Source organism: Thunnus albacares, chromosome 20 (assembly GCF_914725855.1).
Source record: "Thunnus albacares chromosome 20, fThuAlb1.1, whole genome shotgun sequence".
NCBI lineage: Eukaryota > Metazoa > Chordata > Actinopteri > Scombriformes > Scombridae > Thunnus > Thunnus albacares.
Window position 1 is genome coordinate 17,562,215 of NC_058125.1, and position 13,712 is coordinate 17,575,926.

The 13,712-nt window shown below is 42.4% G+C and overlaps 1 protein-coding gene across 9 annotated transcripts in view; it reads right to left on the reverse strand.

Moving 5' to 3' along the window:
• Positions 1 to 13,712, reverse strand: part of LOC122971944 (C-terminal-binding protein 2) — a 106,994-nt gene that overhangs the window by 2,606 nt on the left and 90,676 nt on the right. For 7 of the 9 annotated variants that reach the window (XM_044338710.1, XM_044338707.1, XM_044338708.1 and 4 more), the window contains 6 exons: positions 11,486 to 11,630; positions 9,491 to 9,697; positions 5,538 to 5,752; positions 4,059 to 4,189; positions 1,623 to 1,750; positions 997 to 1,114 (listed from right to left, as the gene is read on the reverse strand). In XM_044338710.1, the coding sequence (XP_044194645.1) occupies positions 997 to 1,114; positions 1,623 to 1,750; positions 4,059 to 4,189; positions 5,538 to 5,752; positions 9,491 to 9,697; positions 11,486 to 11,630 (944 nt within the window). Of the gene's footprint in view, positions 1 to 444; positions 520 to 996; positions 1,115 to 1,622; positions 1,751 to 4,058; positions 4,190 to 5,537; positions 5,753 to 9,490; positions 9,698 to 11,485; positions 11,631 to 13,712 lie in introns of all 9 variants that reach the window. The other 2 variants (XM_044338713.1, XM_044338706.1) reach the window with 1 other exon arrangement.

Consider the following 13,712-nt stretch of genomic DNA (forward strand, 5'->3'; position numbering starts at 1 on the left):
ATCTTTTGGATCCTTAATTTGCTAGTGGAAACAAACCTAAAAGGGTCTTTCAGTTCCTGATTTAGTTCCTGATGGAAAAGAGCCATTATATTACAATATTCTAGCAGAAAAAAAACAACTTTCACTGAGGGAAATACATTCAACCAGTGAGGGGGAAAAGTATAAGACGTTAAATCCACCAGAAGTTGCCCAAAACCCCTAAGAAGGAAACCACGAAGCATGACTCCATCCATGAAACTGCATCTGAATGGCTTCATCTCATGCTTACTGGGATACTGAAAAAACCCAACATTCGCTGCCATCCATCTCTACTCTGTGCTCAGTCAAACAGGTGAGTACTGGGATGATTATAGAGGGGGACACACATCAGGTGAGCTCAGGTGAGAGGGGTCTCTATCCGGGACCTCCAGACAGAAGGCTGTCGGCCCGGATGGTCGTATTTACCTGCTCCTGATCTAGGCATTAATTTTGTCTTGGGGGATGCCGGTCGTTACGGCCGGAAGAGTTTGGTTCAGCTGGCTGCGTGAGAGAAGCACATGGAGGTGGACATGCTGAGATCAGGAAAGGGCCCACAGTGGGACATAGTGGACAGAGAGTTACCTTTCTATTACTACAGAGGACAGTTAGTGAGTGGGCAGGGGCATCAGGATCTATAGCAGAGTGCTGAGTTCATGGATGCATTTACTGTTGCCAGGTTAATAAAATATACATTTTAAAACAATCAATGTAGAAGAGCAGATCAAGGAAAACTGAATTAACATAGTAAGATGGAAAAATAATTGCAATAAAAACTAATCCTATAAATAATCCACCAAACAGATCTCTCATTTCGTCCAGTTTATGACTTGCTAACCTTTGTTTCCAAAGAAATACATTAAAACAAGCAGCTCACAGGGTTATAAATAATCAGTTAATTTACTACTGATGAAAATCCTAAAAAAAAAAAAAAAAACACTCCAGCTTTAATCATGAGCAGTCTGCATGTTCAGTCCCTACCTGTAGGCAGCGCCGTTGAGCTCAGGGTGAACGCCTGGTTGATCCATAACTGCCCACGGTGCCGTGGTGACAAAGAACTCCTTGTTGACGCAGTTTCTTAGGCTGTCAGGGATACGGCCTGTCATATGAGCAGAACCCCAACACACACACACACACACACACACACACACACAGAGTTAAAAAGCAGCAGATCACACCAGCATAAATCACACACGCTAAAAGGCCATAACTTGTTACAGGGGGATGAGCGGCCAGACGACGCCAAAGTGTTAATGAGTTCAGACTGACAAACATATCAGGCCTGGATACACAAATGCAAATTAAGACCATTTAACAATCTGGATGTTTTCTGGGAGGCCAGCCCTCAGGCTCTGCTCTGCTGTGCATCAGGAAGCTAATGATGACATCTATTAAGAGGCCCAGATTTAATAAAGGCTGCCCAGGGCCTATTGATGTGGAAATGTGACATCTGGGAAAGAAAGACGTGCAACAGGTCACATAGTAGACTGTGGGGTGGCGTGAGGGCCTTGGTAAAAAAAAAAAAAAAAAAAAGGAGAATTTAATGTTGTGTTTGTCAGGAGCTGTAACAAGAACGGGTTTTAAAATGTGTTTACGTGACTACGTACCGGTGATGGCTCTTCGGATCTCGGTGGCGGCTGCCTCCCTCATCTCCAGAGAGGCCTGCTCACTGTACCAGGCTGTGTGTGGTGTGCAGATCAAGTTGGGAGCGTCTTTCAGTGGGCCCTGAGCAAAACTACACACACACACACACACACACACACACACACACACACACACACACACACACACACAGGAGGGGAAAAACAGAAAGAAAGACAAAATTACAAAAATATATTTCATAAAAGAGGCTGTGAGAAGGCAAAAAAAAGCATTAGACTATTAGAAAATCATAAACAGGCTTTTAAAAGTTTTAAACTCACAGGATGTGTAAACTATCACAAAGATATTGTGTAATGAAAAGCAATCAAAGTCTGCTTTTCAAAGACATTACACTGGTTTAGCACAGACAACAGCTGAATACTGACAAGGAATATTCAGAAATGTAGTAACTAAAACCTCCCAGCAACACTTGCTGTCACATCTTATATTTGATGAGTGGCCAAAAGTTGATGCATTAAAATATTACCCAGGGAATTTCTTTTTTTTTTCTATTTAGTTTTAGGTGAAAGTATCTAATAGGGCAGACATTAAAACTCCTACTTTTCTTGTGTTTTTTAGGGACAGTAAAGCAGCTCATTAATGTTCTAGTTTTTGCAAAAACTTAAAATGTTTGTGTTTAATCTGCATGACAATTGTCTGGAAATACGGCTACAGGGAGAAAATGTCAAATCCTGTTATTCACAAATGCCACCATTTTTCTCCTCTTTCTCCACAGCTTCCTTTCTCTCATCTCCTCCTTTCATGTGACACTGAAAAACAAATCTCCCCCCTCCTCCTCCTCCTCTTCGTCTATCCTCGTAACACCTCGCCTGACTGTGTGTATGTGTGTAACGCCTCGACGGCGCCCTGAATCAGTGTCGTGTCGCGTGGGATGCAGGGCCAAAGTTATGAAACACTCCCTTGCTGACATATTGGGTCAGTGGAGCATTAATGCGGTGCAGCCAGCTCTATCGGGCAGAGTTTCAGTCTTCTCAAGCAGCCAGTCAGCTGAGCAGCCGGCCAGAAACAAGTGGCCTCCAAACTCCCTAACTGCCCCTGATGCGTGAACAACACATCAACACCCGTTACCCTCTGAGATGGGAAACATGGTTCTTAGAAAGGTGGAAAACTAGGAGGCGTGTCAGGCTGTTTGCCCTCTGGTGAGAGCAGGAGCGGAAACTGAAGCGGAGTTATTGTAGCTCAAAGCTACAATACAGTGATGGAGCAGCAATATGAGGAAGGAAAACATGCCAAGATTTGGGGGATTTGTTCAGAATTAAATGTGAAAACGGTTTAATCTTTTTTTTTATTATTATTATTATTTCATTTTTCTAAATGTAGATACTGCAGTGCCACCATCAGGATGTCATTGCCACAATTATGGTCTGCAGCATTTGGATTTTTTGAATTAGACTGCACCATTGTGTTAAGTTTTTGATTATTGAAATAAATTATAATTTATCACAAGATCAGGATTGGAGAAACAAATCTGACAAAAAAAAAATATAGACGTGTCACATGTAATATTGTTGTAAAATTGTTTTTCTTTTCTTTATCAGTTATCATGCGTACTCATCTATTAGGAAATAACTAATGCATCATTAATCAATAAATTGATTTGTCAAAACTCTACAGAAACGGGTTGAATTTGCCACAAATCGTAGATCATCACCACATAAATTAGATAAATATTGACTAAATGTTTTTAGTAGCGTTTAGTAGAATTTCCATTGTAGCTTGTTGATTGATGTTAGAACAAACAGAATCATTACTTTGTTAATTACAAGACACAAAGATGATCTACAGTCATCTTGGTAAAATTATAAACAACAACAAACTACAGTGTAGAGTTGAAAGTTTTTCTTAGATTTCAAATAAAAAAGATAGAATGGAGTCATTTCTACAAGGTTGTAGTGTACAAATGAATCAGTTAAGGTCACATTTTAAAGAAAGTTGCGGTGTTGAAACATGTGTGACTGATTCTCAATAGAGCTGAACGGCTAAAAAAAGGAGAGGATAGACTCTCTGTTGAACCTCACCACATTCACCATCCAGCAGCTTCTTTAACAGTATTTTATTTCCTCTGACAGGAATAAATTAAGCTCTCCTCCTGAATTCCATTACTTGCGGGGCTCTGAAGGAGCCTCTTAGAAGAGCATGAGGTGTCTTTAACTCGTCATATGTCTGCCATTGTTTCTGCCTGCCTGTCTTTCTCTTTAGCTGTTTAAGGTTTTCTGTCTCTCTTTCTTTGTGCGTGATTTGTTTCTTTCCTTTCTTGCACACCCATCTATTTCCCTGTCTGTATCTGTCTCTCTAAGTGGAGCGTTTATCTGTCTGTTTTTTCTTCCTGTTCAGAAGAATTGTGTGTCTGTGTGTGTGTGTGTGTGTGTGTGTGCACTTACGTGAAGGGCTCCGTCTCATGGACGTCCAAGGCGGCTCCACGTATCCTGCCCTCCTTCAACGCCTGGGCCAGGGCCTTCTCATCCACCAGGCCTCCCCGCGCGGTATTGACCAGGAACGCACCCTGACGCATCTGAGACACACGATACAAACAAATCAACACAGAAAAACAGAGATTTAGCCAGAATTTTTTACGGATAAAAGAACAGATGTCTGTGTTTTTATGTGTCCGTCAGCCTGGCATCTGTTTGATCTAAAGCGGGAACATAAATCTGGATTGAATGTCTACATTTAAGGGTCTTAAAAATTAAGAAAAAAAAAAATTGGTGACACCTTTGTTGCGCCTGACACCTGAGAGATCTGGGAGACAGACAGCACCTGGGAAAAATACTGTCAGATGTGGGATAGAGAACAGTCTTTATCCAAAACTGAGAGATGAAATGAAGGATGAGGGATGAGCTGAATGATGAGGCAGCACCACCCCTTGCTGCTTGTGGAGAAAAAAAAAAAAAAAAAACGCACAACAAAAGTGTAAGAGGGAGGAAGAGGAAAAAAAAAAGCAAATGAATATGCTCAGAAGAAAGTAATCCCTTAATCTTGACAAAAGCTGAAATCCAGGGGCATGAAAAGCCTTTACGCTGGCAGGCAGTCTTTTATTAGGCCTTGGATGATTTGACACACACAGAAACACACAAACATGTGCACACACGTTTTCACTTTAGAAGCTGAAAGCGACTGCCAAGATTTTTTGGTGAGGAAAGAGACGAAAGTGTTCTTTCACAGCGGCACTTAAGAGGCAGCTCAGAATCTTAAGCTTTGTAAAAAGACACAGAGTTAACTAGGTTAGGCTATTACCCTGCGCCCACTTTTTCTGTTTGTCTCTTCGCATTACTCTGCAAATGGAGCGCGGACAGAGGAGGCACATGAGCCACATGAACAAGAGAGTGGCGACATGGGGAGATATTGACAGAGAGGAGATGCGTCTGCAGCCGGTGCAGTTCCGCCGCTTCCCTGCAGGTGTCACCCCAGGAAGCGCCTCGGAGTGCAGTTATTGACTCAGAGAACAGCGTTTTCCCCCTTGCAGTACTCTCAGCCCCCTGCTGTGCGGCCTAGTCGATATATTTGCTGTAGCCGTGGGCTGGCGCTAATTGCATTTGACAGAGCAAAAGAATGAATTTGTGTCCAGCTTTGGTGGAGCTTAAGATAAAGAGCAGGGAATATGCAGGCAGGAAGGCTGCTGCTGTTTCCTCTCCACTCTTTTCCCCCCCCTCCTTTCTACCGACTGTAATGCTCTTTAGGACAACCTCCAGGCTGACAGAGTAATAATACACCAGCAGCTCTGCTTGTCTACCTGCTAGATAGCACTGCATTAAGCCCAGGTCAGGTCACAGCTGCTCATTGGGATGTTCGGCTCTGTCGGGATGACGTGTCTGCTGTGCGTGTGTGTGTTTGTGCGCGTGCTTGTGTTTAACTGAGTGTACCTGTTTGATGGTGAAGTCGTTGATGAGGTGGTGGTTGTGTTCGTTCAGGTTGCAGTGCAGGGAGACGCAGTCGCTCTGGTAGAGCAGGTCCTGCAGGGTGTAGACGCGCTGGACGCCCAGCGAGCGCTCCAGGCCGTCCTGCAGGTAGGGGTCGTAGAAGATGACGTTGAAGCCGAAAACCTTGGCCCGCACCGCCACCGCCTGGCCCGAACGACCTGAGGAGACAGAGGCGGAAGATGTCCGGTCAAACACAGGAGCAGAGATGATTAGCAATTAGCTAGTGTGGCTTTGTTGTTGACAGAAAGAAACTGATAAATGAAGGATGAGTGGTGGGTTTCATGTTGGAGAACTTAGCAGAGGACAATGTGAGGTAAACTAGGTTCTACTTGAGGCTGTGCGAGAGTGAGTCAGAAACTGAATCTGAGGTGTATGAGCCTCTCTCTCTCTCTCTCGCTGCCGTTTGTTGTATAGGCTTTGAGTCGCTGCTCTGTTGTTGGAGATGCCCGTTCCTTCTCGGCAGCGGCCGAGAGAGTGATGAGAGAGTTGGGATGTTGTTGCTGGTGAAAAGAATTGATAAGGTTCTTAACACTCTCAAGGTCCTCTCTTTGTGACGGAGCATTATGCCCTGCTCTTAGGCTCCACAGCCGAGGAGAATCTATCTCTCTTTTTTTTTTTTCCCCTTCTTCAATCACGGCCAATAGAGACAGCAGTGTAAAGACTCAGTGACAAAAGCCTTGTAATACTTAGTTAGGCTGGTCATGGTGAATACTCTTCAGTGTGAGAAATGATTTTCAGTAATCACACAGCTGCAACAAAAGATTATTTTCCATCAGCAATTAATCTGTATCCAATATTCTTTGATTCAATTAGAAATCAACATACCCAAAGTGATCGAGTGATTTTACTTTTTTGGTGTATGTATTGTTCCTCAAATCAGTCCTGTGCTGTTATGTGATTCCCCCAGAATACCTTTTGATAGCACAAAGAGCACAGGCATGAACTTGTTGCATTCAGATGCTGGTTAGAAGTGCAGGTTGGAAGAAGCGATACCGACAGCAGCAGCAGCAGCAGCAGCAGCAGGGGAATGAGTTTTTCCAGTTGGTTTGAAACACACCAGGTCGCCTTGTGGCTGCGGTGAAATCTGATTTACTGAAGCTGCCGGGATGGGGGGGGGGGGGGGTGGAGTCGAAATTGGCATCTCTGCCACTTCTGCAACGATTTTCTGCCCGTGTGATTGTTGGAAAATTGGTGTAAAGTGGTGAGTTTAAAGAGGAGCGGTATCACTTTGATTTTGAGGGACTGAGAATAAAATCAAATATTTACAGTTGATGTTTCTAGGCATCTGAAAATATCTCTATTAATTCCTAATTTGACTGTAGCTGCACTGGAAACACTGGTAAGAGGTTTTGTGTGGATTTCTCTTTAAATATGGTGTTACACAAGAGTCAAAACCAGTTTCTGTCTCCTTTTCTTTCACCCTCCCTTCTCACACCGATCAATTCCACTAACAGACAGCATATACTGTAACCAGAGGGTCTAACACACACACACACACACACACACACACACACACACACACACACACACACACACACACACACACACACACACTCAGGTTGATCTGAGTGTTTCAGTCTTTTGCAGCCCACTCTCGGTAACAGATTTTTGCTTTGTGTAGCTCATTTATCTACAGTCAAAGGGCGAGGACTGCACTAACTTGCGAGGCCAGAACAGAGATTTGTGAGAAAAAAAAAAAACTCTTTCCATACCGGCTGTGCTGTGGCAGATGTGGTGGTGAATGGTCAAGGCTGACATGAAGGAAAGAATGCAGAGTCTCTCTCTCTCTCTCTCTTTTTTTTTTTTAAAGAATGTTTTCGTGAAACCGTCAATCCAGCGTTAATGTGTACAGCAGCCAGTCAATAGATAGTTGGCTAAAATCCTGTTCTGTTTAATTGGATTATGTGTCTGTGTGGTGCCTCGCTATCAAACTACCAGAGCTGGGTGATATGTTTGCATTGCATATAAAGATATATTGCATTTAAAACAAATATAACAATAAAAAGTAAATACGGTGAGTCATTATATCTGCTATTACATTGTTATATCATTTCTAAATAATAATCCAACTGACTCCCTGACTGTTCTTTTGGCTACTAGAGAGTTGCTTATCTACACTTCCAGTAGTGTTTCTGGTCTGCTGATGAATATAAGTAAATTATTCACTCTTCCATTAGCTCTGTTTAAGTCTCCATCTCCTGAGGAAAATATCTGGCTGTTAAGCAGCTAAATGCTCCACTATGTTCACCAGCCAGTTGCAAAATTTGTCTGCTGTTTATTGCAGTCGTTTTTCAGAGCTTTTTCACTGAAAACAGCTGCCTGCTGCGTCTGGAAATAACGCTAATGAGAGCGGTGAGACTGAGTCAAAACAGTTAAGTTGTGGGCGGGAAAATCAAAACAATGAGCTGAAAGACACTAAAAGGCTCTGTAGAGCTGAGGGGAACTACAGAGGCGGACGACGACTATCTGTGGGTTCATCTCCACGCGCCGCCACTTTCATGTTACACATAGTCATTTGATCCTTTGTTAATAAAAAGATATTAATTATAGCAGCTTTAACTGGTTTTCATCATGAGTAGGAATCATCCTTTAAGCTGACAAATAACGAAGACAGAGAAGATGACTTGTCCAGGGTAAAATTATTCCCAAAATCCCAAATCAATTTGACCAAATCAAGTAAAGCTCTGACAAGAGTACTGTAGATTATTTAAGATCATTCACGCTGGAGAGAGATTCAATTTATCCTTCTTTCTGAAGCTAAGAGTGATTGATGGTCCCATTTTTGGGGTGTAAAACTAATCCAGGGAGTGATAACTAAATCAATACTATTACATCTAAAATAAAAAATGATGAATTAATGTTTAAATGAGCCCAACACTGATTTTAAGAGAGTAGAGGCCCCAAAAGGCTGGCATGGCTGGTGCTTGAAGTTCTCCCTTCTGAGTGTATTGTTGCCCCAGAGCCAGAGGTTTTTTTTCATTCTGTGTGTTTGCAGCCTGCAGAGTTGTGCAGCTGGCTGTATGTGCAGAGTTCTACAAACAAACACCAGGAGGCCCTCGCTCTCCCCAACCTCCCGCTGACAATGGACATTGTTTTGTTTTGAAGACGGCCTGAGCCAGAAAGACCGAGAGACGAAGGCTGGAGGTGGGAGGATTGGGTGAGAAAGAGAGAGATTGAGGGGGGGGCATTCTCGCTGCCAGGACCTGCTGTTTGGGCACAGTAAGTCTAGGCAGCTGTCTGGGACCTGCGGGAGGGAGGAGGTTGTGTTTATGTGTGTGTGTGTGTGTGTGTGTGTGGGGAGTGTATGTGGACACAGAGATAAGGTGGCACTCTGGAAAGGCTTGTGAGAAGACAGAGCATCTGTCAGCTCAGTGATGTTGAGACAGGGCAGAATGACGCACAAACACACACAATCAGCAGTAAAACAGGTGCAGAGAGGGAAACACACTGTAACACACAAACAGGCAGAATCCAGTCTACCATGAGGGGCCCGATTATGGCAGGGCAAGACGGCGAGGGACCACAGTGACAGAGAAGGAGAGTCGGAAAAAGAAGAGAGAGAATAATGGAGATATAATGGCGAGCATTAGAGCGGTTGGGGATGAGAGAACAGTGTGGCAGAGAAAAGGAAGCCAGCCTGGAGGGAGGCGAAACAGACAACCTTGAGATAATCTGTGGGACGGGCAGAGGGAGAAAAATAACCTTATCAGGGAAGGGAAACAGAAGGCACAATGAGCAGCAAAAGGATATGAAAACGCAGACGGGAGAGCGAGGAAAGGTAGCAAAAAAACAAACAAACAAAAAAAACACGATAAAAATAAGAGGAATAGTAAAATCCAGTCGGAGATGGGAACTAAAAACAAACAGCAGTAGATAACTGCGTAGCTAATATTCACCGAAACCGATGAGTCCCAGGGTTTCACCGCGGATGCGGGCGGCGCCGGACGCCACTTCACGGATCTGCTCCACGCTCTGGACCCGCGTGCCCTCCCGGAGAGCCTGGTAAAGCCAGGTGTTTCGCCGGTAGAGGTTGAGGATGTGGCACAAGGTGGAGTCCGCTGTTTCCTCCACAGCTGCCGAGGGAATGTTACACACAGCGATGCCTGGAGAGACGGAGACAAAAGGGCAAAGAAATCAATATCGTGATTTTAATAAGACCGTTCTTCTGAAATCAATTAGAGCTTGACAATATATGACCTAAGATTTACTATCTGATTTACCTTGATAGTGAAAAATGTAACACTAATTACTTATTTTAACATCACTGCATGCATGGCTCACTTATGATATGTTTAACCTGTTTAAATACAGTATGACCAATTAATACTGGGCGGTTGGCTGATTGGTTGATTGAACTTCTGATTACTTCGGGTTACATCAGGTTATATCAGTAACAGATTCATAACATTCATAATTTGATCAATTCTGTTTATTGTCCAGCCTTGATACTGATACAGTATATCACAACATGGCAAATTTATGCAAAAATTACATGTGACATCATAAAACTGATGTTCAATGTAGGGAACTGTGATCCACTGTTGAGCATTACATCAGACAAAACTTGCAATGAATATAAACAAAAGCTGTCATAACTAATTTTGTTAGTTTTTAATTACAATTAGCCTAAAATGACTAATTTAGACATCTGCATTTTATAAAACAATATCACAATGTAATCATGATACAAAGCCACTGAAAGCTGATAGACAATATAGTCTATATAATCTATCTGCACTTACAAGCACATACATAATGAAACCTCCTGTCAACATCTCCTGCAGCAGCGTGCTCATAATTTTGTCGCCTTCAGGGGAATTCAATCCCCTGACCTCATGGTATTACCTTGCCTATCATCCAACAACACAAGAATATTTTTTTTTTTGGTAACACTTAAACACTTCTGCCTGCCCTCGCTCTCCTCTAATGTCCTCATCCCACTCTGTATCTCGCAGTAACAGCACAGCCGTCTCTGGACAGCAAAAAATAGCCAGAGCCTGCTCAATCAATGGCCCCTTTTCTTCTCCCAGAGAACAGCCGTCATATCAGCACCACCTTCTCCAGGCACGATAGCTTTTGACTCCTGCGTTGCGAGGCAGAGCGCCGTCGGTGAGTGGGTGGCAGTTAGACACAGTATCTCATATTGGCAGGGAAATGGCAGCTTTGTCAACTGTAAGGGCTGTTTGAGCCACCAGCCTGCTGATATAAGCTTAGGTGGTGGTTCAGAGGCAAGACTGGAACTCTACTCTCTGTGTGTGTCTTTCTTTTTCTGTCTCTTTGAACATTCTGGCTCACAGTGGGATGCCCACCATTCATCTGACTCTTTAATTCAGTCTTTGATACCGTTGTGAAAATCTATACCGCAAAAAAGAAAAAAAAACAACAACGAGGAAACGGTAAACAAGAAGCCCCCCTTTAGGCAAAATCACTATCAAGTGTGTGATCTTGTTTGACCTCTAAACGCAGCGCCCCCCTCTGCACTTTTTAGACATACCACAACAGAGTGGCGTGATGAATCATCCCCTCAAGTTTCACCCAAATCTCATTGGCGGCGCCCGAGGTATCGCATGTGATTAATAGACAAACAATCAAACAAGCGAAAAAGCAGATGCCAATCCACACTCTTCCCTTGAAGAAATCAATACAACATGGGATGAGGTAAACTTCAAAGCACCGCGAGTCTACTAAGATCTCAGCCGTTCTCTGAAATGAAGAAACAAAATGGAAAACGCACACACAATATAAATTTCATCCATATGTGACTCACATATGATAAGCATGTTTGTACTCTATATTCTTTCTTATACACAACAGCACTACAGACATATACATCGCAGGATATGATTTAAAAATCGTTATATTTCAGCAGGAGCTGATGAGAGAGTTCATACCAAGCTCTCCAGCAGCCTTGATGTCGATGTTGTCATAGCCGCTGCCGATGCGGATGATGATGCGTAGAGCTTTGAACTTTTCCAGGTCCTCTCTGGTTAAAGTGATGGTGTGGTACATCATAGCTCCCACTGCCTCGTTGAGCACCTGCAGACACACACGTTCATTACATTTTGAGTGATAACTTCATAATCTGTGAATGAAATAAAACACAAGTGTTTTTTTTTTTCTCTTAACGGCAGTATTTCATTCATTCATTCATTTATGTCTTTGCTCATTTCATTGTTTAGTCCATTCATTCATGAGGTCCACACAACATGGCTATTATATATAGTCCATCTTAATTCATAAGAACCCATGACAATCACAAGATCACATTCCTTCCAGAGGAGCCATGAAAATCACATGTCTGGCATGACTTTGGACATTCAAGATAACGTTTAAGATTTCACAGTGAGGGGGAACTACAGACATCACATGGTCACCAACAGCAGTGACACAGTGTCCTTTTACAGACCTGCGCTGAAGTGGAACAAGTCATTATATTGTCTCGTAGGAACTGCAGTTCTGCATGGTCATCAAAATTATACTCAGACCCCGTGGGTGTTTATGGACAAAGGATCTAGCTAATTGATTGGACAGAGAGGTCAGAGCAGCCGCTGATCCCAGAATAAACCTTAAGACAGGGTCAGCAATTAGGTTCCACCATGGGCCAGTTTTTTTTCAGGATTTTTCATTGACCAATGGGACTGCCTTTCCACTGCATGTTTTGTTTTATTTCTTTTAATTCATTCAAGAATAATATAGATTGATAACACTGTTAAGGACTGTATCTTAGGGGGGGAAATGGCATCAATTCACCATTTCTATTCGACTGCCAACCATTTGTGTTCCTGAAGAATAAATCTGTTACGGTTGAATAGACTGAAGTTGTGGAATTCACATATTAAACTTTAATTTCTGGTGGGTTTATTAGACTTATTTTCAGCACCATTCACTGGTCAAATGCTATTACATATCTGTCCATCATGGAAGAGGGATCCCTCTGTTGCACAATTTTTCCTCATGTTTTTGTCCTAATAATGTGTTTTTCCTTATTCGATTTGAGCCTTTTCAAATAAGATTTACTCAACTTGATAGGCATGTTTGTACTCTGTGTTTTTATGTCATCGCACATTGGATATATTTGGGTTTTGGAGTATTGAATGGAAAAAACAAGCTATTTAAAGAAGTCAATTTGAGCTCTCAGATCTCGTGATAATCACCATTTTTTGACATTTTTATATACTATTCACCAAAACAAAAAATGCTGATAGATCATTTGCTTACGTAAATAATCATTAGTTGCAGCCCTGATCTTGACACCACAATATGCATTGTGGCTACAAATTAGCAAAGCAGAAATAGAAACAGTTTCTCCAAACCAAATGTGGAATTAAGTGCTCTCCCCAAAAATGTACCCGCAAACACAAACAACACATAATTCTGTTTTAAACTGAACTCATATCCAACTAGTTCAATCCATTTAGTTAGAAATAGACATTATACAGATAGATCTATCTTGAACCAATCTAGAGATAAAAAAAAATGTTTAGACAGCTTAAGAATTATATGTCAAAATGTGTCATAAATAACCACATGGTGGCGCTGTTGAACCCAGAGCCACTACAATCAAAATCAAATGACTTATTCTTTGGCCATGAACTAGCTTCCTTCCAAATATCATAAAAATCTGTTGATACATTTTTGAGATCAAACAAACATGATTTGGTGTAAAAAGCATATCTAACAAAATGTAAGTTAGTAAAACATTTGCCTCAGGGTCAAAAAAATTCTGAATTAATTCACCACAAGGACGTCACTGTGAAAACGCTACTCCTCTGTCACTTGAAATGGACAAGGTGACCTGGCCTGTGATTCAGTCTAATGGTGATCTAAAGTATTCTCCCTCCATATCAGCCACAGCCCCTGTCCGCACCTAAATAACAGCTCTGCATTCACCTCCAGCCAAACTGCATTAGCTTTACTGTGATTAGCAGATTAGCTCTGAATTTCCATACTGCTTTTATTAGAGCCATGTCCCGGCCAGGACTTCAAGATACTAGTTCAAGGTTAAAATGCTCACACACAAGCACACGCACACACGCGCGCGCGCACACACCCTCTTCTTCCTCTGGGCCAAGCCTGAAGGTCTAGTGCTGTTTTTGAACTGGAGAGGGAGTCTTTTTT